General features: G+C 37.3%; 1 protein-coding gene across 5 annotated transcripts in view; it reads right to left on the reverse strand.

The window, feature by feature from the left end:
- Positions 1-19778, reverse strand: part of CADPS2 (calcium dependent secretion activator 2) — a 575679-nt gene extending 555901 nt beyond the window's left edge. For 2 of the 5 annotated variants that reach the window (XM_024555170.3, XM_024555169.4), the window contains exon 1: positions 19251-19777. In XM_024555170.3, the coding sequence (XP_024410938.1) occupies positions 19251-19586 (336 nt within the window). In that variant the 5' untranslated portion in view covers positions 19587-19777. Of the gene's footprint in view, positions 1-19250 lie in introns of all 5 variants that reach the window. The other 3 variants (XM_053926174.1, XM_024555172.3, XM_024555173.4) reach the window with 3 other exon arrangements.
- Positions 19779-25958: the final 6180 nt, after the last annotated feature.

The following is a 25958-nucleotide window of genomic DNA, read 5'->3' on the forward strand; positions in this document are numbered from 1 at the left end:
TAGTGGTGAACACTATTCATTAAAAACAAATATCAAATTATAATGGTGTACACATGAAATATATATAATCTAGTATACCAATTTTACCACAAATATAAAGATATAGAAAGAAGTCAAGGTGTGGAGGGGTGCTCTTTTCTAGAATAAAGTCTCTCCATGACACAGAGCCCATGGTTCCTTCTCCTTTCCTTCTGCCTGGAAGGTAAATCCCCTCATGTGCAGGTAGTTGCAACCACAAAGGTAAAAGCTTCATGCTAGGATGGAAGAACAGGAAAATAGGAGTAGGCTGCTTTACGATGGCATCACTGAGCCACCATCCCAGCCGCCATGTTATTGTAAAGTTAGAAAAATCAAGCCCACTGATTTAAGCTACTATGAGACAGGTTTTGTGTTTAAAACCAACGTAATCCTCATCAAAATATCCCCAAACCCTTTTCACATATTGGTAATGTTATCCCCATCCTACAAGTGGCACCAGCATGATCCTAAAATAATCCCTAAATCTTGCTCACTTACCAACCCCTGTTTGCTTCTCATTCTGTTTCCAAACCATCTCTTACAATCCTTCTCCTTTCTCCATCACCTTGGCTATCTTCACATTAACCATGTTCATTCATGCTCTCCTTCCCTAAACCACTGAAATGCCACCAAACTCCTCTTCTTGCCACCAATCTGCCATCTTCTTAGACACACATTCATCTACTTCCAGGCTTTTCAGACACACCAACATGAATTCGTGGCTCTCAGCTTGCCTCACAAGAGCCTTCACAATAAAGGATCCAATAATTGATAAAAATCACATGAAAAGTGAGCACTTTAGCTAACAGTTTTTTAAAAGTAAAGTAAAACAAGACAAAACAAATTCTTTATGGAACACGTAAAAACTATATGTCTTGTTAAAAAAATAAGAAACTTTACAAAGACATTTTTAATATGATACTGAAAGCTGGCAAGGCTGAAGTGATGTGGGTATTCTTACAGACTATTCACAGCAATAATTACGTATGTGTTGTAGAAAACATTTATTCAACATATTATTACAAGTCTCAAAATATGTACACTTTGTTATTCCCAGTCTAGAAATCCATCCCTCACTGAATAGTGTGTAATAAGTGTAATAAGAGGGTCATCACTGCACAAATATCAAGTAAATTATGGTATGGAAATATAAGGAAGGAGTACACACCATTACAAAAGTATTAGAAAGAGTTTTTTAATAGAAAGATATTCAGGATATAATGTTAAGTGAGGGAAAAAAAAGGCAACACACAAAATTGTCCTTATAGAGTGATCAGTGGGGAGAAATAGTCATAGAAACAGTAATAAGGATGAATTTGTTCAGCACTCACTGCCGTTACCTCTGGTCAGATCATAAATATTTTCTCCTAGACTTCTACGTATGTTTCTGGACTTTACTATAAGCACATATTCCTACGTTCAGAAAAAAATGGGTAATTCTGGAGATTCATGAGTAATAAAGACAAGATAGTAAAAATTTAAAAACTGGGGTTGGATATTTATTAAATTATGATAGTTTTCCATAGCCAGATTCAACATTGCTTTGGGGATGATAACAGGTGCCCCAGGACAGGCACGCACTTGGAATCAAGACCAATAATCTCCTTAAGTAGTTTGACAGACTATTAGAATTTATGAAATTTCAGAATTTCAATAATGAGGTCCTGATATTTTAAGATTTCCTGGAACTCTTAGATTTCTTAAGATTCCTAAGATTTCCTATTCAAACAATTTCTCACATAACCCTAATTTATAAAGCCACCATGGAAAACCACAAAAATACTCAAGTCATCTTATGTCAGGCTTTAACAGGATGCTTCAGTGGCACATGATTTGTTCTGCAATTTGGCTTCAGTGCAATCTGATAAAACTACTTTAAATAAGAGCTCTTGTAGCAGAAACAAAGTATTTGTTATTTGCGGGGGAGGGCGGGGAATACCACCACCTTGAGAAGCACCTACAGTAAAGATCCAAGGGTTTGGAGACACGGAGATCTGAGTTAGAACTTCAATTCCATTTACAAACGGAATGGCCTTTAGGCAGATTGATTACCATCTCTGGGCAAATATTGAAATAAAAATAAGATAAACTCAAACTTCTAAGACTTAAAAATGTCACTTAATCCTATTCTTTTCTTTTAAAAGCCATTATATGTTTTAGCCCTTGCTTTTTAACCTTCATGCTCAGCATGAGGTAAACATTAATATTGCTAACATATTATGTATAGTTGACATTTTAGCCTATACAGTTTTGTGAAGATATTGAGATCATTCTGCTGTGAGGCAACTGAATAGCAATACGTAATTCTGAAATTAATGGAAACACTGGGGCCTACTGAATGAAGTCCCTGGTGAGAAAAACCCAAGTAGAAAGTGCAGTGTTCAAGCAAATATGAAAAGAGCTGCCTTTAATGAGAATAAAAAATGCCCCCTACAAAGTTAAAATGTTCTCATTGTCATGCAGTTAGCCTTTAGGAAAAGATAAAAACCACAGATGGTACTACTACCTACTGAAACCATTACATACTGATATGGTCAGGGAACTGGGCCAGAGGGTCACGCACTCTAAAAAGAATTGAATAACTCCTGCCAAAAAGTAACTAATGGAATTCAGGTCTCTCCATGACCCTAGCACTGTCTCACAAGTTGTTTTTCAGAAATGTACTCCTGATTCCCCTTCATTACTCCCTTTATTGGTTTGCTGCTAAAACTGCTGAAAATATTCAATTCAGCTGGATTTTGATTAATATTTATACTATTTTACATTAAAGAAAAATATCCCCAAAACTCCTATAAAATTTTAGGAGTCAATAAATTATTGACTGAACATGGGAATCATAGACAAATGTTGAAACAAGATGATAACTAATTAGATAAGAACCTTTTAATTTTTAGTCTTAATTAACATTTATATTAACTGATTGTTTTGTTTTGTAGGAGGCAGCAAATGATATATATACTCAGAGACTGAGCTGACTTTGCCAGCAATTTAGCCCAGGTTTGCTGTGGGAATTATTATAATTTCAGAAGCCGATAACATACATGATAATCTCGCTTACTAAGCAAAACAAATAACATACTCCAAACAAATGACAATAATGACCCTAGTGTTCCAGGCAAGGAGAGGTAAAGGAATAAAGCCCAAATTTAAGAGGTGTACCTTTTTAGAGAAGGAGGTACTCAGGAGAGTCAGTATCCAACCAAGACCTGATTTCCAGCAAAAAAGTAAAAGTCCCCTGTTGCTAGAGCCCCTCTGCTAGGGAATTCAGATGCCAGTGTTGATACACAGGCTGATTTCTCCCACTGTATGGCTGGCTTATCACCCCTGCCAATCAAAGAGTCACCTTGACCACTGCAGAAGCTATATGCCCCAAAGACCTCCAGGGAGTTTGTGTATAACAGAGTCTGAATTTAAGGGAAGTTAGAAAATATTTAACTACTGTCAATACTGTTATTTTTGGCATTTTGAAATAAGGGCTAAGTCATTTTTGTATATAGCCATAAAATCAAGGAGAGCTCTGGCTGGTGTGGCTCAGTGGATTGAGCTCCAGGATGAGAACCAAAGGGTCACGGTTCGATTACCAGTCAGGGCACATGGCTGGGTTGCAGGCCAGGTCCCCAGTAGGGGGCATGCGAGAGGCAACCACACATTGATGTTTCTCTCCCTCATCTTCTCCCTCCCCCCACCTCTAAAATAAATAAAATCTTTAAAAAAATCAAAGAGAATGTGAGAACTGAAAATGAAGGCTGACACAAGCATCCTGCATTGATAACATGAATATCACAAGCATCATTGCTGCTGGTGACATTTTCAAAATGATTGTAACTATTATGCTAAGTGAAATAAGCCAGTCAGTGAAAGACAAATACCATATGATCTCACTTATAAGAGGAATCTAATGAACAAAATAAACTAATGAGCAAAACAGAACCAGAGACATGGAAACAGGGAACAGATTGACAGATGCCAGACGTGTGGGGAGAGGCAGGGAATGGAGGAAAAAGATTAGTCAAACAACATGTATGAATGACCCATGGATATGGACAATGGTATGGGGATTGACTGTGGGAGCAGGGGGGTAGGCTGGGCAGAGGAGAGCAAAGGGGGAAAAATTGGGACAATTGTAATAGAATAAAATGAAAGGTATAAAAGATTTGAAAAAAATTGTAAAAATGGTTTTAACTGGAAGCAGGTGCAGCTGTCTGCTGCTTTGAAAGCCAATACTTGAGAGGCAGGTGCTATGTAAAGACAAGTGGCTTTATTTTTTTTTTTTAATTTTTGTTTTAGAGTGAGGGGAAGGGAGAGAGGAAGAGAGAAACACTGTTGTGAGAGAAACATCTATCGGTTGCCTCTTGTATGCACTCTGACCAGGGCTAAACCTACAACCTGGGTGTGTGCCCTGACCAGGAATCAAACCAATGACCTGCGGTTTTGTGAGACAATGCCCAACCAAGAGCCACACCAGTCAGGGCAAAGGAAAGTGGTTTTATTCAGGTGCTAGCAACCTGGAAAATGGGCAATACTCATCTCAAAGCCCATCTCAACATTTCAGTGCAGGTAGGGGTTTTTACAAGGAGGGGAAGGAACAAAGGGAACAAAGAGATCAGGGGGACAGGCTGTGAACATGCTGGCAGTGTCCACGGTGGCCCTGATATGGATACTCAATGTGAGCATCCTGGAACTAGTCTGCGCCAGCCAAATTTCTACAGCTGGGCAATCTGCATTACCCAAAGTCATGGTCGAGGCTGTTTCTTGTACAAGCAGGAACTGGAACGATTGGTGCTTACAATATGCTTACAAAGAAACTATGATTATCTGAGTTCTTTTTATCAGTTTGTTAGTATATCTTATTCTAATTTTACTCCTCTGATTTGGCATGAAATAGACAGTTTTTATTCCCTGTTTCAATTCCCCACTGTCAATTCTTTCTCCATATCTATGGAGCTACTGATGTTCTCTGAATCTTCTAGGGGAATGAAAAATCTGAGCCTGTTGTAAAGCAAAATCTCATGCATTAAAAGCAGGTACTTCTAGAGGCACCTGTTGACCAGATATAATTTTTCTGGTGTGGGGAAAACACGTCATAAGGAGGTTTAAAACAATAAAGACTAGCATTATAAAGAGAAGAATGGTTAAACCTTAATTAAATTCCCCCTAATATGGGCCTGAGTCCTCGTGGTATCCATGAAACTAGCTCAAGGCTGGAGGAAGTGCTGTTATTGTATCTGTCCTGTTATCCCTGTGACCAGGACTGTTGTGTGGGTTTTAGTTAATTTGGTGTTAAATACAGAGTGCATGGCTTCCATGTCTATTAAAAACTTAATGAACTTCCCTAATGTCAATTGTACCCAAGGGCTCCTGTGGGGAAATAATGATGGGTCAGGAGGAGTCTAAAGGAGCTCCTGGGCCTCCTCATTCATTATCTCAGTCATCACTTTATTTCACCATTTGCTATGTGTCTTTTTTTCTTTTTTTAATTCACTCCTTTTTCCTATGCCCAATGCTGGATACCCATAGCTTTCTGCCATGGTGACTTTCTGTACCTGGCCTACTGTCTCTGTTCCAATTGTGTCTAACTGCCTACTATATTTCCCCCTCAAGGATCTTGGCTCTGAATCCTTTCAGGAAAAAGACACAGGATCTTTTCTGTAACTGCTTCTTGCTGAAGAGGGATTTTATTTTCCTTTAGAACCAAGAGATACTTGCTCTCTGTCAGAAGGGTGATGAGACTTGGGTGTGGAAGAAGGTGGTGATGATGCCTAGAGGTGGTATTCCCTGAGTATGAGTAGGGCATGTAGCCTGGTAGAGACAAATTGTGTTACAAATCTCAATATTATTGGGGCAAAGGAAAAATTTAGGATCCAGTTCTGTTCATAGATGAAAAAAAAAACATTAAAGATAATTAACTGAACTAGAGTTTAATGTCCATAACTGTGTATTTTATAGTCTACTGAAACAAAATTTCTCCCTCCCAAAGTCACCCTTATTTTTATCAAAGAGCCAAGCCAAGACCAATTTACTTATGCATTAAGTCCAGTTTCAATTTAGCCTTATTATTTGCATAAACACAACAGGATTAGCAGTTGATTATACAGGCTTTCTTAAATGTGCTTTGCTGGAATCTTGTAAAGAATTTTCAGAAACCAAGCCAGCCAGTTGCCATCAGGCTTTGCCTGCAATATCTATAACTTTGGGTGAGGTATTCACAATCTCGAGGTTCCCAAAATGTCTTGAGGTTCTCCCTTGACATCTCCCAGGAAAGCAACCTTCACTTCTTACCTGGAAAGATTGCCATTAACCTTATGAATAAGCAAGGTACCAGGCTCCTTTCATCACTTCAAAAATCAATCTTCATTCCTTAAAGCTTGCTGATGGCCAGAGTTAGGCATGTCTCTCTCAGACATGGTATTCCAGTCAAAGTCTTGGTTAATAAAATCGCATTTGGAAACTGGATTTATGTGTTCTGTTATGAAGAAATCAGATTTCTGTTGGATTTATGCAAATTAATATACTGCCATGGAAATACTAGTACTCACTCATTAAAAGTTTCCAAATGCCAGGTAGGGAGAAAAATACAAATGGCTCATATTGCTTAGGAAAGTATAATTTACCAAATTGCTTTAAGGGAAAAAAAAAAAAAAAACAAGTTTCCTATGTCTGAAAAAACAAAAACATTAAAATGAGCAATATTTTCAATAAAAAGTTGCAAAAACTTAGTGAGAACATGTTCTTCCCTCCTTCAGGAAATGGCCCATAGGTTTTGTCCACATCACTTCCATTCATACTCCACAAACTTGAACTTAGTCTTCTAGCTATATCTAGCTGCAAGAGAAGCTGGAGTAGATATCAGACCCTGATTGTTCCCAGGCAGCAACAACTTGTAACAATTTAAAGCAACAATCTGTAAGCAGCATACTTGTTCTTACTCTGGTAAGACTCATTTTCTGCCCTCCTCTGGGAAATTTTAGTAGTCTATGGCCTGTCCTCCTGAATTCTGTAAAAACAAAGATATTGCCTACACAATTCCTCATGAAGACTGATGATCTCACAGAACCTGGTCCTGTTCTCATATGGGAGATATAAAGTTGGCATCCCTCAAGGCAGTGTTCTTGATCCACACTCTCTATGAACAATCATGCTCAGTCCCATGGTTAACAAAAAAGGAGGGCAAGATGAGAAATGTAGTCTTCAGCCAGGCCATGTGCTCAACCAAAAAGTCTATTGCTTGTAAGAAGGGGAAAATATATTGAAGTCAACTAACAGAAACAAATAAGGTTGAATATCCATATTCCAAGTAAAAGAAAGGGGAACCAGTTGCTTGTGTGCATGAGCTAAATCTTCCCATCCTGCCCCTCTTATAGGAAGTAATGGTTAAAGTCTGAAAAGAATGAATGAGGAAAATGGTGTAAGCATCTTACATCAATTTATGAAGATTTTGACAAAAGCACTTAAAACATAAATAGTTAAGAGTGAAATAGGTTCCTTCTGGGTATGTGAATGGAGAGGAATGGGACAGGGGACAATTGCTTTTTACTGTTAAGATCTGCAAGACTTGAATTTTTAACCATATGAATATATTTATTATTTTAATAAGATAGCTTAAACATTTTGGCATGTTATAATGCTGATTTATATCTTTGAACTTAGTTAAATAACATTGAATGAATACTATATCTATATCCTACATGTATATTACGTTTTAGGCAACAACACTATTCAAACCTGAACCACGGCCACAACTTCCTAACTGGTCTTCTGGCTTCCACTCTTGCCCCTTTAGTCCACTCTCAAGGCTGTACTACTTTGGGGTTGGGGGGGCTTAAATTCCATGTAACTGGTATCCCCTGAAGTTGTGCAATGTAGTGGCACTACCTGATCTCAGATCAAAGAGATCTTTTCAGAATCTTAATTAGAGTACTTCTTGAACCTGCTTAAACCTTGTCAATAATGCTTCCTATCACACTTAAATTATTACGTTACCATCACCTAAAGAAAGCTAACCCCACCTCTCCAGACTCTTCATCTTCAAGTGGTTTAATCCTAGTTTCACCCCACTTTTTGGTATGTATTCCAGCATCTGTACAAGTTCTTTAAGTTTGATTGTTTCATTCACAATTGAAATGAAAAACAGCTAAACTTAAGTACCTAATTTAATGTCAAAAACTTGCTATTTGTACAATACTGCATGGTGTATGTCTCAATTCTACCAGATATGCAATCTATGCTTATCACTAGTAATTTTTATTTCACTTCTATAAAACAAAAGCACAACAAATATATATTCATGTACACATATACATTTATATTTATATAGTTTTTCCCAAAAATGAATCTATACAAAGAACAGCACTGCTGAAGCTTCGTTGTGTGGCAAAGTCACAATGTTAATAATTCAAGATGTTCATCAGATATCAAAAAGGCTGAATTCAGTATGCAAAATACAGTTTAGAAATATCAACATATGAAAAAGTGGGTTTAAAAATTAAAACTTTAAACTGAAAAAAAAGCAAAACCAAAAAAACCTCAGACAGACAATGGCATGGAAAGAGGGGAGCTGGGAAAGGGTAAAGGTGAGATAAATGGTGATAGAAGGAAACTTGACTTGGGGTGGTGAACAATACGATATACAGGTGATATATTATAGAAATGTACCTCTGAAACCTATATAATTTTATTAACCCATGTCACACCAATAAATTCAATTAAAAAAAATTAAACCTAAAATGAGTTGCTAGGGTCGCCAATGTTGAAGTGACCTTTACATTTCTAAATCCAATTAACATTTTCAATCCCCAGATTACTTGACCTCTCACTAGCACTTGACATTGTTTTATATTCTTTTTAAATAGCTAGCTCTTCCTTTAGTTTTTGTCACACAGACCATCCTAACTTTCTTCTTACGTATTTAGCTGTTTTCTCCATTTCCTTTGCTAGATCAATCGTCTCTCCTGTCTTTTAAATCCTGAAATTAAGTCCAAGTCATTAAAACCTTCTCTTTGCTGGAATCTTTCCTTCAGCCACATCATTCAAGCCCATGGCTTCACTACAATCAATCCACATGACAATTCCCAGATTTACCTCTTGTACCCAAATCTCTCCCCAGAGCTCAAAAAAAAAAAAAAATGTCTTTTGGATCTTTACTTATTTAAAAGACCACAAATTCCATACATCACCTATTAGATTTCAGCTTCTTATGGCAAGATCTGTGTTGGATTAAGTCATATATCCCCATTTCACTTACCTCAAGTATTTTTAAGGATATAAAAAGAAAGGAAATATATAAAGTCCAAAGCCTAGGATTCTAGGATGCAGTGGTCAAACTATATGGAAATTCCTATGCTATCACATCAATTCTATTTTCATAATTGAATCACAAATTCTACTTTTCATAATTATTTGGTCATTTTAAAGGCCTTCCCCACTTCTGTCATTTTGGATATATTGCTCTGATATGGAAAAGCAGAGTAGCCTTAGTTGAAGCAGGGATGGGAGAACAAGAAATTGCTTTATCTCAATAGCCCTACTTACTATGGCCTGAGAATATATGCAATCCTTTAAATTAAGAAATCCCAGAACTTCATGAAATATACACTACAGTTGTCTTTGTTTTCTATTATTCAGCATTTTGTAAGCCTTTGGATAAAGCAGTATTTTGAGTTTTACGTATTTTCTAGAGGATCAAATTAAAATAAAATCCTCATCTCTTTAAATACGATTTGGAATATATTTTCCTAAATTTGTTGAAGTAGTAAGAATACAGGTTTCATGGAAGAATTTAATTTTTCCACCTCCTGATAAAAAATATATATATGCAGATCCATAATAGTATTTTAAAAGGTAACAACACTGTGGACTAAATATAAAATTAAAACCCACTTTTCAGAAGAATGTCCACTAAATCATAATCCATGAAGAAAATTGGACACATGGCCTCATAAAACACATGTGCTCTGCCCAGTGAATCAAAACAGTAAGCACAGTCATGAGGAAGCAAAGGAAGATTTATATCATGTCACTCTACCTATCCAAGGCTCCAGGGTAAAAAAACTGAAATACCATATAGCAAAGACATTTAAAAATAAATAAATAAATAAAAAAGCAAAGGAAACAGACAGTGAACAAAATGTGAAACAGTAAGATTAAACATATTTACAATGACGAATAAAATGTTTAAAACTCTTATTAAAGACCAGGCAAAAATTGATTAAATAATTTTTCTTTATTTAAAAAAACCCTAAAATGTGTTTATCATACATATATGTACACAGATGTATGTCTACATAGCTGTTTATACGTATAAATAGGTGAACGTGAGTATAGGTGTGTGTATATTTTAGATAACTATCAATGTCTCTGAAAACTCCCCTAAAGTAGTTTCAATATTAAAATTGGACAAACTAAAATCCTTGTCTAACACACACAGACCCTAAATAGATTAAAGGCCATTCATTACTTTTCACTGATTGTAAGTACAGTATATACTTAGGAATCTTCACACTATTAAGAACCTGGCATCAAAATTTATAAGTTACGACTACTTCTACAATCACAAAATAAATTAAAAATACATACAATTATAGTAGGATAAGTTAGCCCTTGATAGTGAAAGACACAAAAATAAGATAGAAATGATTACTATAATAATGCTAATTATGATTTTTTTTATCAAAGTTTTCATTCTAAAGTCAGAATGTAATTATTTATGTAAACTTAATTACGTACTACAATGAAATACTTCTGTGAACCATACTGTCAACATAAAATTAGAAATCTATTACTGAAGAGGAAACAATTTCAACACCTGAAATAAATTACCCATCTGATTAATGATGCAAATACTGGTTCAAGGGGAAAATAAAATCTGAAATAACAGATTATTTAGCAAAAAATAAAAGTTTCATAATGTAACATACAAACTGATGCCCAACTGTATCTAAATACAAACTCATAGCTTTGTATACTTTTATTTGTTATCACGAAGCAGAAAAATAATGATCCTAATTAAGAAGCCAGATAAATGAAGCACTTCCTTACGTTTCGTCTCCTCTTACCCAGACCATTAAAAAAAAATGGGGGGGGTGGGGAATAAAATAAAAACAAACTTAATTTATAAAGCAACAATATAACTTATAAAGTTAACAGGTATATTTATAAAAACAAGAGTATCTGGTATATTTACTGAATTTTTTAAAGGGAGGCTAAAATCTGAAATAAGACAAAACTAACAAATAATATTGAGAAGTAGAAAAGTATCCAACACTATGTTAATACACCTGGAAATCTAGAAATGGCCAATTTTCTGATATCATGCAATTATCATATTTGAATCTGGAATAAAAAGGAAATCTAGCCCTGGCTGGTGTAGCTCAGTGGATTGAGTACCGGCCTAGGAACCAAAAGGTTGCCAGTTTGATTCCCAGTCAGGGCACATGGCTGGGTTGCAGGCCAGGTCCCCAGTAGGGGGCACTCGAGAAGCAACCACACATTGATGTTTCTCTACCTCTCTTTCTCCCTCCCTTCCCCTCTCTACAAAGAAATAAAATCTTTAAAAAAGAAAAGAAAGAAATCTAGTAGGTTAAAGAAAGGAAATAAAATCTACAACAGGTTCTATATGTAGTTAATTTCATGAGTGAATTTTTTCATGAGTGATGGCAAGTGGGAAAACTGTATGAGCTCCTAAGGTGCCTACTTTGAAGGAGACTAAGGTGTCACTGTCCTATATACAATGTTTCTTGTATCTTGTATCTTCAATAATGTCTCTATTTTTCATATTACATGGCTGGATACCTTCTGGACAGATCTCGTATGTTACTGAACATATTAGCCCATGAGAGGATTTCTGCTTGTCCTATTCTGTACTATATTCTCAGCACATCATGCTAAACTCTTATAATAGGGGCTCAAATATTTGACCAATTAGGAAGGAAAGAATATGAGCAATTTGGCCTTGCAGCTTAGTAATGAGAGTAGAGCTTAATTAAAAATTAGGCTGCAAGAATTGCTGGGCTCTCTGGGGCATAAAGTCAACTCCTTGTGTCAAAATTTAATTCCAGATGGGAAATTAATTGTCCAAAAGCATAAATGAGAAATAAGTTTTTAGGATAAATGGACATATACTTAAAATCAAAATAAAAGTCAGACTATAGATACACCCTCCACAAAGGAACACTATCCTTACCATATTGATAAAGGGTTCACGTTAAATAAAACCAAAATCTCAAAAGGAAAATGGGAAAAGGATATCAGACCATAAACACATTTATCTTCATAAACAATCAGAAAGGAGCAAATTAAATATTATCTCAGCTCTCAAATTGACAAAGATGGCCTTTAAATTTTGTATACCCTTTGCCCCAATAACATTTTCACTGTAAAAATTCATCACTGACTTGAAGGTTATAATAATATTCAAGCCATAAAGTTTACAAAGTGATGTGATAAAGAATCAAGAAGCAAAGCAGAGCATCACTGATGCTCTACAAAGTAGAAGGCTCCCAACTTCCAACCAACAACCACCTACTAATGCAGTTTGAAGAAAACAGGTGCCTTCCTTACTATCCACCTAATATTAGAATTCTGGAAACTGCAAAAAATATCAAAACATTCAAACATACATCTTGTTTAAGTTGTTTTAATTAACTTAAAACAACTACTTGGGAAGGGTTTCTAAATTTGACTTTTTGAAAAACCTGTATTACTACTGCATACCTGAAAAACTTTGTACCCACTTATAATCTTGGAAGGCCTTTGTGAAACTTACTCTTCAGTTAGACATTACTCAGTGTTGACTCCAACTCAGAGATTTCACTATGTTCTCCTTCCGAGTTCATGGTGCAATGGAAAGCAACACTCAGGTTTACCCTCAGCATCCTATGTTTTCTGTTGCTAATGTAGTTATTTATGGTTTTATGAATAAATTACGCAATTGCTAATGTAATTTAACCACCTCCAGCATATCACCTAATTGAAGACTTTTTAAAAACCTAATATGCACTGGCCTCCCACTGCATTGATCCTATGAAGGCTAGATTATGTTTTAAATTATTTTTTTTACTTTTCAATTATAGCTGGCATTCAATATTGTATTAGTTTCAGATATACAGCATAGTAGTTAGACATTTATATAACTGATTCCCACCCATAAGTCTAGTAACCATCTGACACCATATTTCGTTATTACAACAACAGTGACTGAGACCATACTTATTACAATAATATTGACTATAATAATATTAAGTATATTCCCTGTGGTGTACTTTACATCCCCATGGCCATTTTGTAACTGCCAATTTGAACTTCTTAATCCTGTCACCTTTTTTAAACAACCGCCGAAAACTTTCCCCTCAATTCTGGCAACCCATCCATTTGTTCTGTATCTAAGAGTCTGTTTTTTAGATTAGACTAGACTATGGTATTTGTCTTTCTCTGGCTTTATCTCACTTAACATAATGCCCTAGAGGTCCATCCACATTGTTGCAAATGGTAAGATTTTGTTATTTTTTATGGCCAAGTAATATTCCATCACACACACACACACACACACACACACACACACAGATGGAGAGATTCAAAAAACAGAATTTATTTATAAAAAACCTCATATTTATTCTTACATGTTAAAACTTCAGTCACCTTCAAGTACTCTCCATGTAATGCAATACACTTATTAAAATGTTTTTTCTACTGCTCACAAGTTTTTGAACTCATCAATTTTGATGCCTTTTAGTACTTCTGCCATTATTATTTATTTCATCTCTTCTACATTGGCAAGATGCTTCCTTTTGAGGACTTTTTCATACAGGGAAACAACATCACAAAAAAGAAATCACTAGGGGAAAAATCGGGTGAATAAAAAGGGTGGGGGCACTTGGGTCATGCTGTTTTTGGTCAAGTGTGCTCATAAATAGCCCATTGTGAAATGGGCAAATGCTATGAAAGACTCTTCCAAAAAATTTCACGGAAGCTGAGTGCAGCCTCTCACAACAATGCCAGCTGATACAGATGGGTTCCTAGAACATTCACCTAGTAGGGAAAGCCTGTACTATAAGACTATGAGGGCCCACACTCCAGAAGATAATTCCGGGCTTTTGGGGGGTCCCCTCCTCATTACATTCACATATACACACATATTTACAAACACGTACCACATCTTCTTTATCCACTCATCTACTAATGGACACTTAGGCTGCTTCCATATCTTAGCTATTGTAAATAATGCTGCAATGGACAAAGGGATGCATATATCTTTTTGAGTTAGTGTTCTGGATTTCTTTGGATAAATACCCAGAATTGTAATTGCTGGGTCATGATGTAGTTATAATTTTTTTAAGAACCTCCACACTGTTTTCCATTTTTATTTTATTCTTATATATGGTGTGAGAAAGTGGTCTAGTTTCATTTTATGCATGTATCTGCCCAGTTTCCCCAATTCCATTTGTTGAAGAGACTGTGTTTACTCCAATATATAAGTTTTCCTCCTTTTTCATAGATTGACCACATAGGTATGGGTACTTTTTTCTGGGCTGTCTATTCTGTTCTACTGATCTCTGTTCCATATGTCTGTTTTTATGCCAGTACCATGCTGTTTTGATTACTACAGCATTGTAGTATAATTTGGTAACAGGTAGCATGATACCTCCCACCCTGTTCTTCTTTTTCAAGATCACTGTAGCTATTTGGAGTTTTTTGTGGTTCCTGAAATATTAAAGATGTGTGAGGTTTTTTGTTCCTTATTCGAGGATCCCTATTGCCTTTTCCTTTAATATGGAATGTAGTTTAATTACACAATAATCTTAATTATTATAAGTATTTTCACCTTGCCTAGGTGAAAATAAGCCATTTCCCAGTAGTTCCCTCTAAAACAATGGTTCTCAACCTTGGTTGTGCACAGAATCACCTGTGAAGTTTTAAGACTACCCAGAAATTAATTTGATTAGTCTGGGGTACAACCTGGATAATGGATTTTTTTTTAAAGTTCCCTAAGGTGTTTCTAATGTGCAGCTAAGGAAAGAATCACAGGTGTTTCTTTTCAGAAAAGAAATCATATCCAAATCTTTAGGTAACTTAAACAGTGATCATAAAATGAAATGTTATTTAAGACAATATTTCCACAATTTTTTCTGTAGCTAATTTATATATATATATCTTTCCCTGAGCTGAGGGATCAAGTTAGCAATCAGGAGATTTTTTTTAAAAAATCAAAAAGGACAACCATATCCAAAGAGGGATAAAACTGTCCACTTTACTATAGTATTAACATTCAAATGGAAGTTATAGGCAAGAGCCCACTGTGAATTATTTTTCCTAATATTATTTCCCCACAACGCTCTCTCTTCCTGATCAATTTTACCTACGGAGCATACCTCCCCATCATCTGCAATTTCACAGTATTATTTGTATATATTGCTTCAATTTAGAATGAACAAGAAAAATTATGCAAATAAATGGGAGTGATTATATAAAAAGGTTAGTAAGCTACAATTTAGAGTGATTACAGTGACAATGTACATATTGTAGAAACACAAAGAACAGGGCTACATGAAGCATATGGAAAGTTTTTAGGTACCCTTTTAATCGTTTTAATTCCCTCTTCATTATTTCCAGTTTAAAAAATAGTTGGCTCCGTCTCAACATCTTACTTGAACTTAATAAAAACAAAAATAATGAACACATCAACCACTAACCAGAAACCTACAGACTCCTGGCTAACCAAAAGTATAAGCACATTAAGTCATGCACATGTGAAAGATAGTTATAATTTGGGAATTGTAGTCTGTAAACCCACGTCTAGGTCAGTGAATGTACTAAATGTCTTCTGTGGGGTCCTTAGGGATTCTCCCTACCTTCTAACCACTATGAACTCCTTTTATTACTTTTTCCACCAGGAGGGTCTCAATGTTTTCCCAAGGTTCACCAAACAAATTGCCTTTGTTAAGTAATAACTGACTTGCTTTATCTTAACTGAGTTGCTTTATCTGTGTCATTGTTCTCCCTTTTCAACACTGATTCCACCTTTAACCAATGATACAGAATCACCCAATTCATCATTGCTGCTGTTAACATCGTGGTGGTGCAAAAGTAACCAAGGTAAATACACATCAGAGGCTTAAGAACTATTCAGAGATAGTTATTTTGCCATTGACATTGTATTTCATATTCACACCATGTATGTTCACTTAGGTGGTGTGACAACCTGGTACAGGGCCTTGTCAGTGCCTGGTCCACACTACTCCCCACCCCCACTCCCATCCCCACCCCCAGAATTTTCTGTAAAATCATCAGTATTCAGTCAGATGGCTGAATTGGCATAGGCTAACAACTGTTATTCCTCGGAGTTTAAATTTTCTAGCCAAAAATCAAAGACAGACATGTTTTAGTCAACTGTGAGTTTAATGCTATTAAAGTTTCTCAACTCATGGATAAACCCTTGACTAGCTTTGTGGACCATTTCCACCAAGTGACAAACAATAACTCTGCAGCTCTTCATAGCCACTCACCAGTCCTAACACTCAGAGGGCTCTGGTTGGCAAGGCAAGGCTCTTATCTCTGTGATTAATTTTCTTCATAATATAACAGGAGGACCCTTTCAGATCCCAACTTCTGAGTTTCTAAATTCTCAAAGTTGAAAGAAGTAGCACCATGTATTTCAATGACAAAAATTTAAACTTTTAAATCCTTTTATGAGATGTCTGACTACTTGAAGACAATACAAATATATAATAGATTGTGATTTTGCAATTATCCTATTATTTTCCCTGTATAACCCAGCTGTATAATTTAATGCACCCAACACTGGCTTATGCATCAAATTAACAAAAATATAGTTAATTCCTATTTTGCTTTTTCCTATGAGGAAATCTGACCATCAAAAATTGCTCCAGCTCTCCTTGGCAAGCAGCATGGGTTTTTTTGTGTTTTTTTTTGGTTTTTTTTTTGGTTTTTTTGGGTTTTTTTAAAGCATGAGGCCTTTTGAATAAGTTTGAATAAAGGAACTACTAGGCTGTGTGGCGTCTCAACCTTAATTAAAAAATTCACAAAAGTTAATCAGACAGAACTCAATGCTCTCAACATTTAGAAAAATTTCCAAGAATTCCAAATATTTTTGAACAGAACACATGCTGCAGTCTTGGGAATGCACCTGTTTGCCTGTCAACTTAAGTTCTGGAGAAACAAACATTCTACAAGTATACCTCATTTTACCGCAATCAGTATTAAAATGATGTTCTATTTTGCTTCAGATTTTTGGGTTTTGTTGTTGTTGGGTTTTTTGGGGGGGGGGGTTGTTTGTTTGTTTGTTTGGATATACAAATTGAAGGCAAGTCCCTCCACCAGCAAAAAGATTAAGATTTGTTTTATTGCAGTGGTCCGAAAGGGAATTTGCAATATCTCTGAGGTATGCCTCTAATTAAATAGGAGTCGAGAGATCTGCCCTATTTGAAGAAGCAAGGGTGAGTTTGTTTCATTAACAAAACGCAACAAGTACGTACAATAGAAATCAGCTACCAATAAGTGACTGGCTGCAAAAGAAAGCATGTTAAAGGATAATATTCCAAACATGAACTGCATCTGAATGTCGCCACACTATGTTTTTAAGACTTGAATGTACTAAATAAGCTTAAGTGCAATGAATTAAAAAAAACTGAATGATATAACTTTTATGACCACCTATCACAACATATATGTGAAAATTTACACTTAGTTCAAGAATGACTACTGAAATTGAAAGTCGCCTAACCTACGGAATGGGGAAGAGGGAAGGGGTGACTGCCATGCAACTCCACCAAAGCGACAGATGAGAAAGAATGGTACTCACCTAGGAGTGGATAGAAGGTTCACAAAAGTCCCCCAGGGGCACTCACAACTGACTTGAGGAATGGTGTCTCCGACCACGCCAACTGGTTCGGGATTAGAAAATGCTACTCTGACACATTTCTCTTCTCCAGAATGTGAGTTGTGCACAAGAGGATCCCTACATCCTTTCCAGGTCTGGTGTTCTGTGACTCTGAATTACCTAGAGGGTTAGGTACTTGAAGGATCTGTGTAATTAGCTGCCAGCTATAAGCATGCCCAGATAATGAATTATTCAAAACAGCTACTTAGTTTAAGCCTGTTTTAAGAGGATGGCTATTTGGGGGTAGGAGGGTGTTGGTTAGACTGCATTTACTTTGAACTACAGGTTTTCAAAATTCTATTCAAAAGCTCTCCAATTTCTAAGAAATGCCTCACACGCTGAAGTTCACACTTTGGGAAACCAATAACATCTGTGCATCTAGGTTTGCCTTGGGAAAATTACAGTCTCTCTGGGTCTCCACATCTTGTCCCAAACCAAGGGGACTGTTACAGATTTCTACTGAACCTTCTAGGTTAGCATTCTACTAAAAAAGTTTTCTAGACCGTTTTTGTTGAAAACACCCAGTTAGGGCAATTTCAGTCATTACTTCTGTCTGCTACAGAATCTTCAACCCCTAGGGTCTTGTTTTAAAACTAAAGTTGGCACACATTGCACCTGAAACAAACTCCTCACCTCTTTAGGAGGGAAAAGGGGAGAAAAACATTTGCATTGAAGTGGTTATGCACCAATCCTTTATTTTTATCAGTAGTGCATTTTATTTGGCCAGCCCTGACCAGAATTACTAACTCCCAGCACTTCTACAAAGCTGCATACCTTCTGCAGCATTTAAATTTGATGTCCCCATTATTAAGCAGTATAGAAAACTTGCCAAGTTCAGTTTTTTATTCACCGAGGAACATTTCCACCCCTTCGCCTTCCTGAAGACTGCCCAACTGGAAGTGTCCCGAGTCTACTTGTTTCGTCTAGACACACACTCATTCAGACCCACGGCGAAGTCCAGCTCCAGCTGCGCTAGGTGAACAGGATGCGCCACTGCCGTCAGAAATTAAAGTTGACGGGAGCTACGTCGTAACCCTGTCAGAGCCGAGTGGGCCCGCCGGGTGCACCACCGCACCGCCTGAGCTGCCGGGCCGGTCTGGGTCTCGCGTACGCCACGAGACGGGTTCTACCAAGCCGGGGGTGAACACCCGTCTCCCGCAACCCCTACGCAGCGGGCTGAAACACTGTCCTTCCCCCAAGGGTTCACTTGCCCTCAAAGACTAAAAAAATACAGCGTCCTGCGCTTATCAGAGGGACCGTGAAGGTCCCCCAGAGGTCTCCCGGGAGAAGACCCCGGGGGGGAACAAGTGGGAGGAGGCGCACGGTCCTGCAACCAACTCACCTTCTGTTGCCGCCGGGCCATGTCTGTGGGCTGTTTGGCGTTGAAGGGGTATGCGATGCATCTCACAACGAAGACGTAGAGCTGCAGGCGGATTCTCCGATCTTGTTCCTCGTCCAACTGCCGTTCGGGCTCTTCTCGCCCTTCACTGATCGCCGAGGGGCTCGGGCTCCTGGGTCTGGCCGCGCCGCTGCCCGCGCGCCCCGGTGCGTCCCGCCGCCCTTCCCGAGCCGGCGCTGGCGGCGCTCGCTGGGAACCTCCAGCCGCCACCAGTACATCGCGGGTCTCCTCTTCTAGCCCCTCGTCCGACTCCTCTTCGCTGGACGAAGGGTCCAGCATCGTGCTTGGGCAGCCGCGCCGCTCGGCCCCCACACCCAGGTGCCTCAGCCGCGGCAGCTGCGCCCGCGAGTCTGAGGGTGCCGCGCGGCTGGCAACAGCGGCCACAGAACGAAAGGGAAACTGGCCAGAGCTTTCCGGACACGTCGAGTTAGATACAACACTGTTTCCTACCACCCGGGCCAAAGGGGCGGGCGAGCGCCAGCAGGAGGACGCGGACTGGGAGAGGGAAGCCGCAGGGATTAAATAGGCGGAGTTACAGTTGGGGGTGCGCCCGAGCGCCTCATGAATTAATCAGGCCAGCCCCAGGGCCCGCCCACCCGGCGGTCCGGCTGGGACCGCCTAGGCGCGGAGCTGCCGAACGCAGGTGGGGAACCTGTGGCGCCTACAACAAGCAACACGTGGAATGGAATTTTGAGGAGCGGGCGCGGGGCCGCGGAGCGCGCGTGCGCGCGCCGCTGCGCTGCGGGACCGGTTGCGCGGATGCCTGAGAGTGCAGTTTGCAAAGGCGGGAAGCGACTGAACACTCTGCTTCTGTATTCGCCCGCCTGGGATTGCTTGGACTGCCGGAACCATCCAACCTCCATCCTCTTTTTTTCTAGCAAGATTCCAGAGGAGTGGGAGATTGGCCCGCACCAACCCCCAGGTGAAGGGAGCCCCCAGAACCTCTCTCGGACCCGAACCTGATACCCAGAGTTGACTCCAGCGTGGAAAAGTGGGGCCACAGCCGTTCACCTCTAGATACCATTTGGAAGAGACTTTGAAAACTCTGACACTCTGCTCTGCTGCTGTTTGAAGGTGAACTTCAAATTATAACAGTCAGAGAAATGTTCTTGAAAAAAAAAAAAAGGAGCAAAACGCTCGAGGCTTTTTTTAACTGTTTTTATTCTTGTAGACGCAGGAAGCAAAATAGATTTATACTTAGGAAATGGCACACTGATTCAGCTCCCGCCGTATAGCTCGATTATTTTCTGGGTTGGGATGCAGTTGACTCAAGACAGGTAGTGTAGTGTAGACATTTATTCAGCAAATATTTGAATGCACTCCCAGGGTCCAGCTCTGTTAAGTAGTGAGACTATCCCGCTACGCAATAAGGCACACAGCACTTGGTCACTGTTGGCTCTGGCCTCAAGTGGGCGTCTGGTACCTTAAATCTGTCTTATCTGCCAAGATTTCTCACTCCCAAGGCTGGAACCACCTGGGAGTTTTCTGTGATTTTGTTTCCGATGTTTTTAATCCGCACAGAGTGGGGAAATCAGGAAAACAGTGCATTCAGCACACAGTGCAGTGTGCAGTGGCCAAGCTGGCAGGGAGGTGATAAAGCTCAGTGGAAGTATCACCAAGCAGATGAAATTACTGTCTCTGAGCTTGTCTACCCCGTAGCCAAACAGCAATTTGAGCTTTGTCAGGCCACTTTCACAGTTAGGTAAACAAGAATGAAGCTTTCCTTCCGCACTTAGTGACATTCTCCCTAGATGGGGTAAAAAGGTAAAAGACATTTTAACTCCTTATTTATTGAGGGCATAACTGATCTCCAACTGCCAGGGAATAGGAAATATCAAAAACTGACGTATTAAAAACAGTATTTCATTTCCGGCAAGGTAAACAATAAATGGCAAACTCATTTATCTACATTTAGCTTCTATGACGTATAGACATAGCACTTAATAATTTGCAAAGTTTTGTGAATGTGCTTATATAATAATGTCACCAAAGTAACCTTTTGAGACAGGTGGTGGTGATGATGGTGATGATGATTACCATCTACATGCTTTGTACCATGTACTGCACTAATTCCTTTACATATTGAACATACATTATCATTTATTCTTAGTTCCATCGTGCAGGTAGAGAACCTGAGACTTAAGAGAACCTTCTTTTCTTCAAAACTAACTAATGGAACAAGGGCTCAATATAGTGAGTCCGTTCTAGTTCCAAATAGTGGCTTTTTCTACTACAATTTGTTTAATTATATATTAGTATATTAAATGTATGATGTTTATTAAACTGATAACTAAAATAACTTAGTTACTAGAGACATAAAACTGGAATTGAAATATAGCAGCTTCTTTGCCCCTCCTTTCTTGCCAAGGAGAGGTATATTTTTCATTTTTCTTTATTAGTTAATACTACTTGGTGTGATGGCTTGTTACTCTTGTCCTATTAAAAATAGCTATCAAATTAGAAATTCCTCAAGCCTTGGGGATCCCACTGGAAAAATCTAATAATATTTAGAATAAGATATACAGAGTTTTTCTAAGATGACAATGGTTTAAGGAGCATAAATTAAACACCCAAAATACAACAAAGAGAATATTTAAGGATTTCATTAATCAAACACACATTGTTTAAGAAACTAACATGTTAAAACTATGCTAGGTATATTTAGAAGAACAAGATACAGTCTCTGACCTTAGTAAGTTTACGGTTAAAAATGACAAATGAGAAAAACATTTATTTTAAAAAGCAGGAAATATATATTGGTATTACAATCTGATGACTGTTGTAGTAAACCAGGAGATAATTGTAGCGCAGAGAAAAAATACTTCATTGAGGAGAGAGTAAGGAAAATTTCCAGGATGGTTGACATATATCTTGAAGAATGACCCAGAGTAAGGTGGTTAAGGGCACTTTAGACAGGAGGAAGTACATTTGAAAGTCATGAAATTACTTGCCTCATTGTACAACTGCAAGTAAATTGTTATCGCTGAAGTGAAGGAGACATAGGAAGATGTGGGAGTTGAGACTAGAAAACGAGCAGAGGTAAATTCAGCATTGAGCAGGTCAGTGGTAGGCGTCCATGGCCTTGTAAGCCATGCTTTGGAGTTTAAACCATATCCTGGAGAAAATGGGGATACACATAAAGATTTAAAAGTAAGTAAGACAAAGTGTGATCTGTAACTCTAAAGAGTCAATCTATAGCAATGCAAGGAAAATGAAATCAGAGGCAAGATACCAAGATATTACTAAGGAAATCTGGGAGAGAAACAGGGAGGCCTTGAATTTAAGATGGGAGACAAGGGAAAAAGGAAATGTTAAGAGATAAACAAAGGACTCAGTAGGATATATATGAGAAGCTGAGGAAGAGAGTCACTAACTTGGCTGTTAATAGATAAAATATGGACTTCTAGAAGATAACTAAGTTTGGAGAAACACCAAGTTTTGAGGAATTTATCAGAGAGATCCTAATCTCTGTTGGAAATACAAATGTGTTCCTCAAATCTGGAGAAGGGGATCATTGCCATATTGGTGGTAGTGAAGCTACAGGTATAGATGAAAATAAGGTCCGGAGATCTTGTGTTCAGAGAGAGAAGAGCGTGAATGATGGGTCTCTAGGGAACCCTCTTTGCCTCTCCTCCAATTAAGGGATGGATAGAACAAAAGGAACCGGAAAAGAAAACCTGATCATTAAAAATTAATTATGCCTTAATAATTTCTAATTAACATTTTCAATTTTGCACATACCCTACTGTTCTTGACAAATTTCTACAAGCAATATTAACTTTTCAGGTAATTATAGTATCGGTTGATGCTCTGGGATAATTGAATAAATGATGTCCGACATAAGACTGTGATTGGTTTGTACCATTTCATAAATACATGAAACACACTGGAATTTAGTCAATGATTCATTGTTACATTTGTGAAGGTGAGCATAAAAACAAGTTGAAGTTATACTGCTTTTTAATGAAACACGTCTAATGCTAAAAAACAAAATGGATGCACAGTAATAAAATAGAATATAAATGTGTTTTAGTAATGATACTTAAGAAAACAGGCAAGTGACCTGAATAGCTATAGGAGGTCTGTTTTCTGGTTGAGAATTGATCTGTGCATTTGACCTGAAAGGATGATATTAACTCTTTCAAATCACAGATGAAATTATTATTTCATTGAACAAACATTGTTCAAGTACTCACTCTAGGCTACAGAGTATTCTGAGTAGATAAAAACAATAACAGTTTGTCCTTGAAGGGATGCATATGAAACAGACAGGAGCAAAATAAAAAATTATGGTAATATATGCTCTTGTGTAAATAAAGAAAAAATTCAAAAAATACTCCTAAAGTGTTTTGGAAGTGGGCAGTATATTATCTTTTGTAGTATAGTTACAGTTAAAATTATATAACAGAGAGAAGAGTCTTTTCCAGTTAAATGGAAGGGCTGGTTTTGTAAATATGTACCAGAAAACTGTCAGCTCACAAATCCAGCTAATAAGAGGAGTATGCACTTACAAAAGATAAAAACAATAAATTTTTGAAACTTTAAGATGAGTAGTTTTATCTTATGAGGCAATAATCCTCCTGGCAACCACATTTAAATCCCTTTCTTCCCTTTGTTCAGCTTTTCCTTTTTCTCCCCTCCAGTTATAATTTCAGTGCTGGCAGAGAACTGTTCTGGGACTCCACTTTTTACTGATAATGAATAAAAATATATGCAGATGATCGACACAAATTGCCCAGTAAATGAGTAGTCCACACTGATATACGGACACACAAAGACACACGATACAGTCAAAGGATTGTAGGGAAGACTGAAGGAAATAAGGCATGCAAGGTGGGAAAGACTATCTGCTTAAATTCTCAGTAAATACCAAGTATTTCACTGTTACTGTGTACTAATTGCTTTATTATTTAGCTCACTTTTAACCATAAACTATAGAAACAAATTGTAGATAAATTAGTAAATCGTTCCATGCATTTATTTATAGGGTTTTACATAAATTAAAATTAGTATTTCTAAATTATTTGCCTTGAAACAACCAGACCTAAGAAACTTCCAAATATGAGTTAAGATATTTTAGAAAGATCTCAAAGATTTCATAATTTTTATAAGAAGGTTGATCCCACAATAAGAAGCTACTTTTCTTCTGTTCCTATTCCATCTGTGTGCATTCATTAATGATTGATTACAGTTCTGTTCTTTAATTTTCTATTTTGTGAGAAATTTGGAGGAAATAATAGAAATTTGAGTTGGTTGTAAAGTACGGGGAGGAAAGAAAGGCAGAAGCATATTGTGACCTATGTGCTCAAACTGTGATGATAATGTATGTTATGATTATTATGGTCTCCTACCAAAGCAGGTATTTAGCCTAGAAGAGGATGTTGTGTTTTAAACATTAATAGAGGCACAAACTATGTGAACTTTTTGTGGGAATGGATAAAATCTAGGAATGGTGATCATAATGGATAAAGCAATAGTCAGAGTTTTTTCCCACTTCTAGCTTTCACAGTTTTTTGTACTTTTATTACTTTGTTGTTAAAAGCATTTTCTGATAGTCAGTCAATAACATCTATTGCATGCCTATTCTATATTAAAAACATACTAAGACACTATAAAGAGAACATTGCACTGATTGACTAGGAATTGAACCAATGTCTCACTTAGGAGATGAAAATTATACTGCTATAAAACTCCATTTCAACAATAATGCTCAAGAAAATCACACTAAATTGAAGTAGAGTTTTTATTGGACAACATTAAAAGGGATAGTCAAATAACATCAAGTGGGAAAAATAGTATGTCTTACCTACTTACTATTATTTTGGTCTGTAGCAATAATTAATAAACTTGTTCACAGAACACATTTACACAGTTAAAAGTTATTAAGGACCCCAAAGATGTCTTGGTTGTGTGGTTTATATTTATTACTATTTCTAAAAATTTAGAAATAGCTATTTATTCATTTAAAATAACAAATTTATGATATAACTTAAATTACATATTTTATGACCAAAGCACTGTATCTTCAAAATAAAAAGTTGAGTGGAAAAAGTGACATTTTACACTGCAAATCTCTCTATTGTCTGGCATAATAGAATTTATGAGGGTTCTCGTATCCGCTTATTCAGTCAATCTGTTGCAATACTTCATTTTGTTTTAAATAGATGAAGAAGATCCAACCACACACACATATGTAGTTGAAAATGGAAAGAGTCTTTTAACAGCCTTTTTATATAATTGTAGATATCCTTCTTTGATATTACACCAAAATTCAATAAGTGGTCATTTCTTTAAGATAAGCTGTAATAATGTAGAATCTAAAACCACATCAATAAACATTTTTTACTCAGTGATGTTAAAAAATCCATTAATCTATCTTACACCTTGAATGGACCTTTCACTGATGCATGGTTTTGTGATGTCATTCATTGGGCATTTGAAAAACACTGGTTCATTGGTAATGTACGTTGTCTAAAAGTTGACAGTTTCATTATATAGTATTTAAAAATTACATTTGTCAATAACCACAAATCTTGTCAAAAAAAGTTGTCAAGTACTGGAAAACTACCAAGCTTCCAGTGACAGATACAAAATTTACCAAATTTTAATTTTTACTTGAAAGGTTGAATTTTATCACTGGCAACAATAGTG

Source organism: Desmodus rotundus, chromosome 6 (genome assembly GCF_022682495.2).
Source record: "Desmodus rotundus isolate HL8 chromosome 6, HLdesRot8A.1, whole genome shotgun sequence".
Taxonomy (NCBI): Eukaryota; Metazoa; Chordata; class Mammalia; order Chiroptera; family Phyllostomidae; genus Desmodus; species Desmodus rotundus.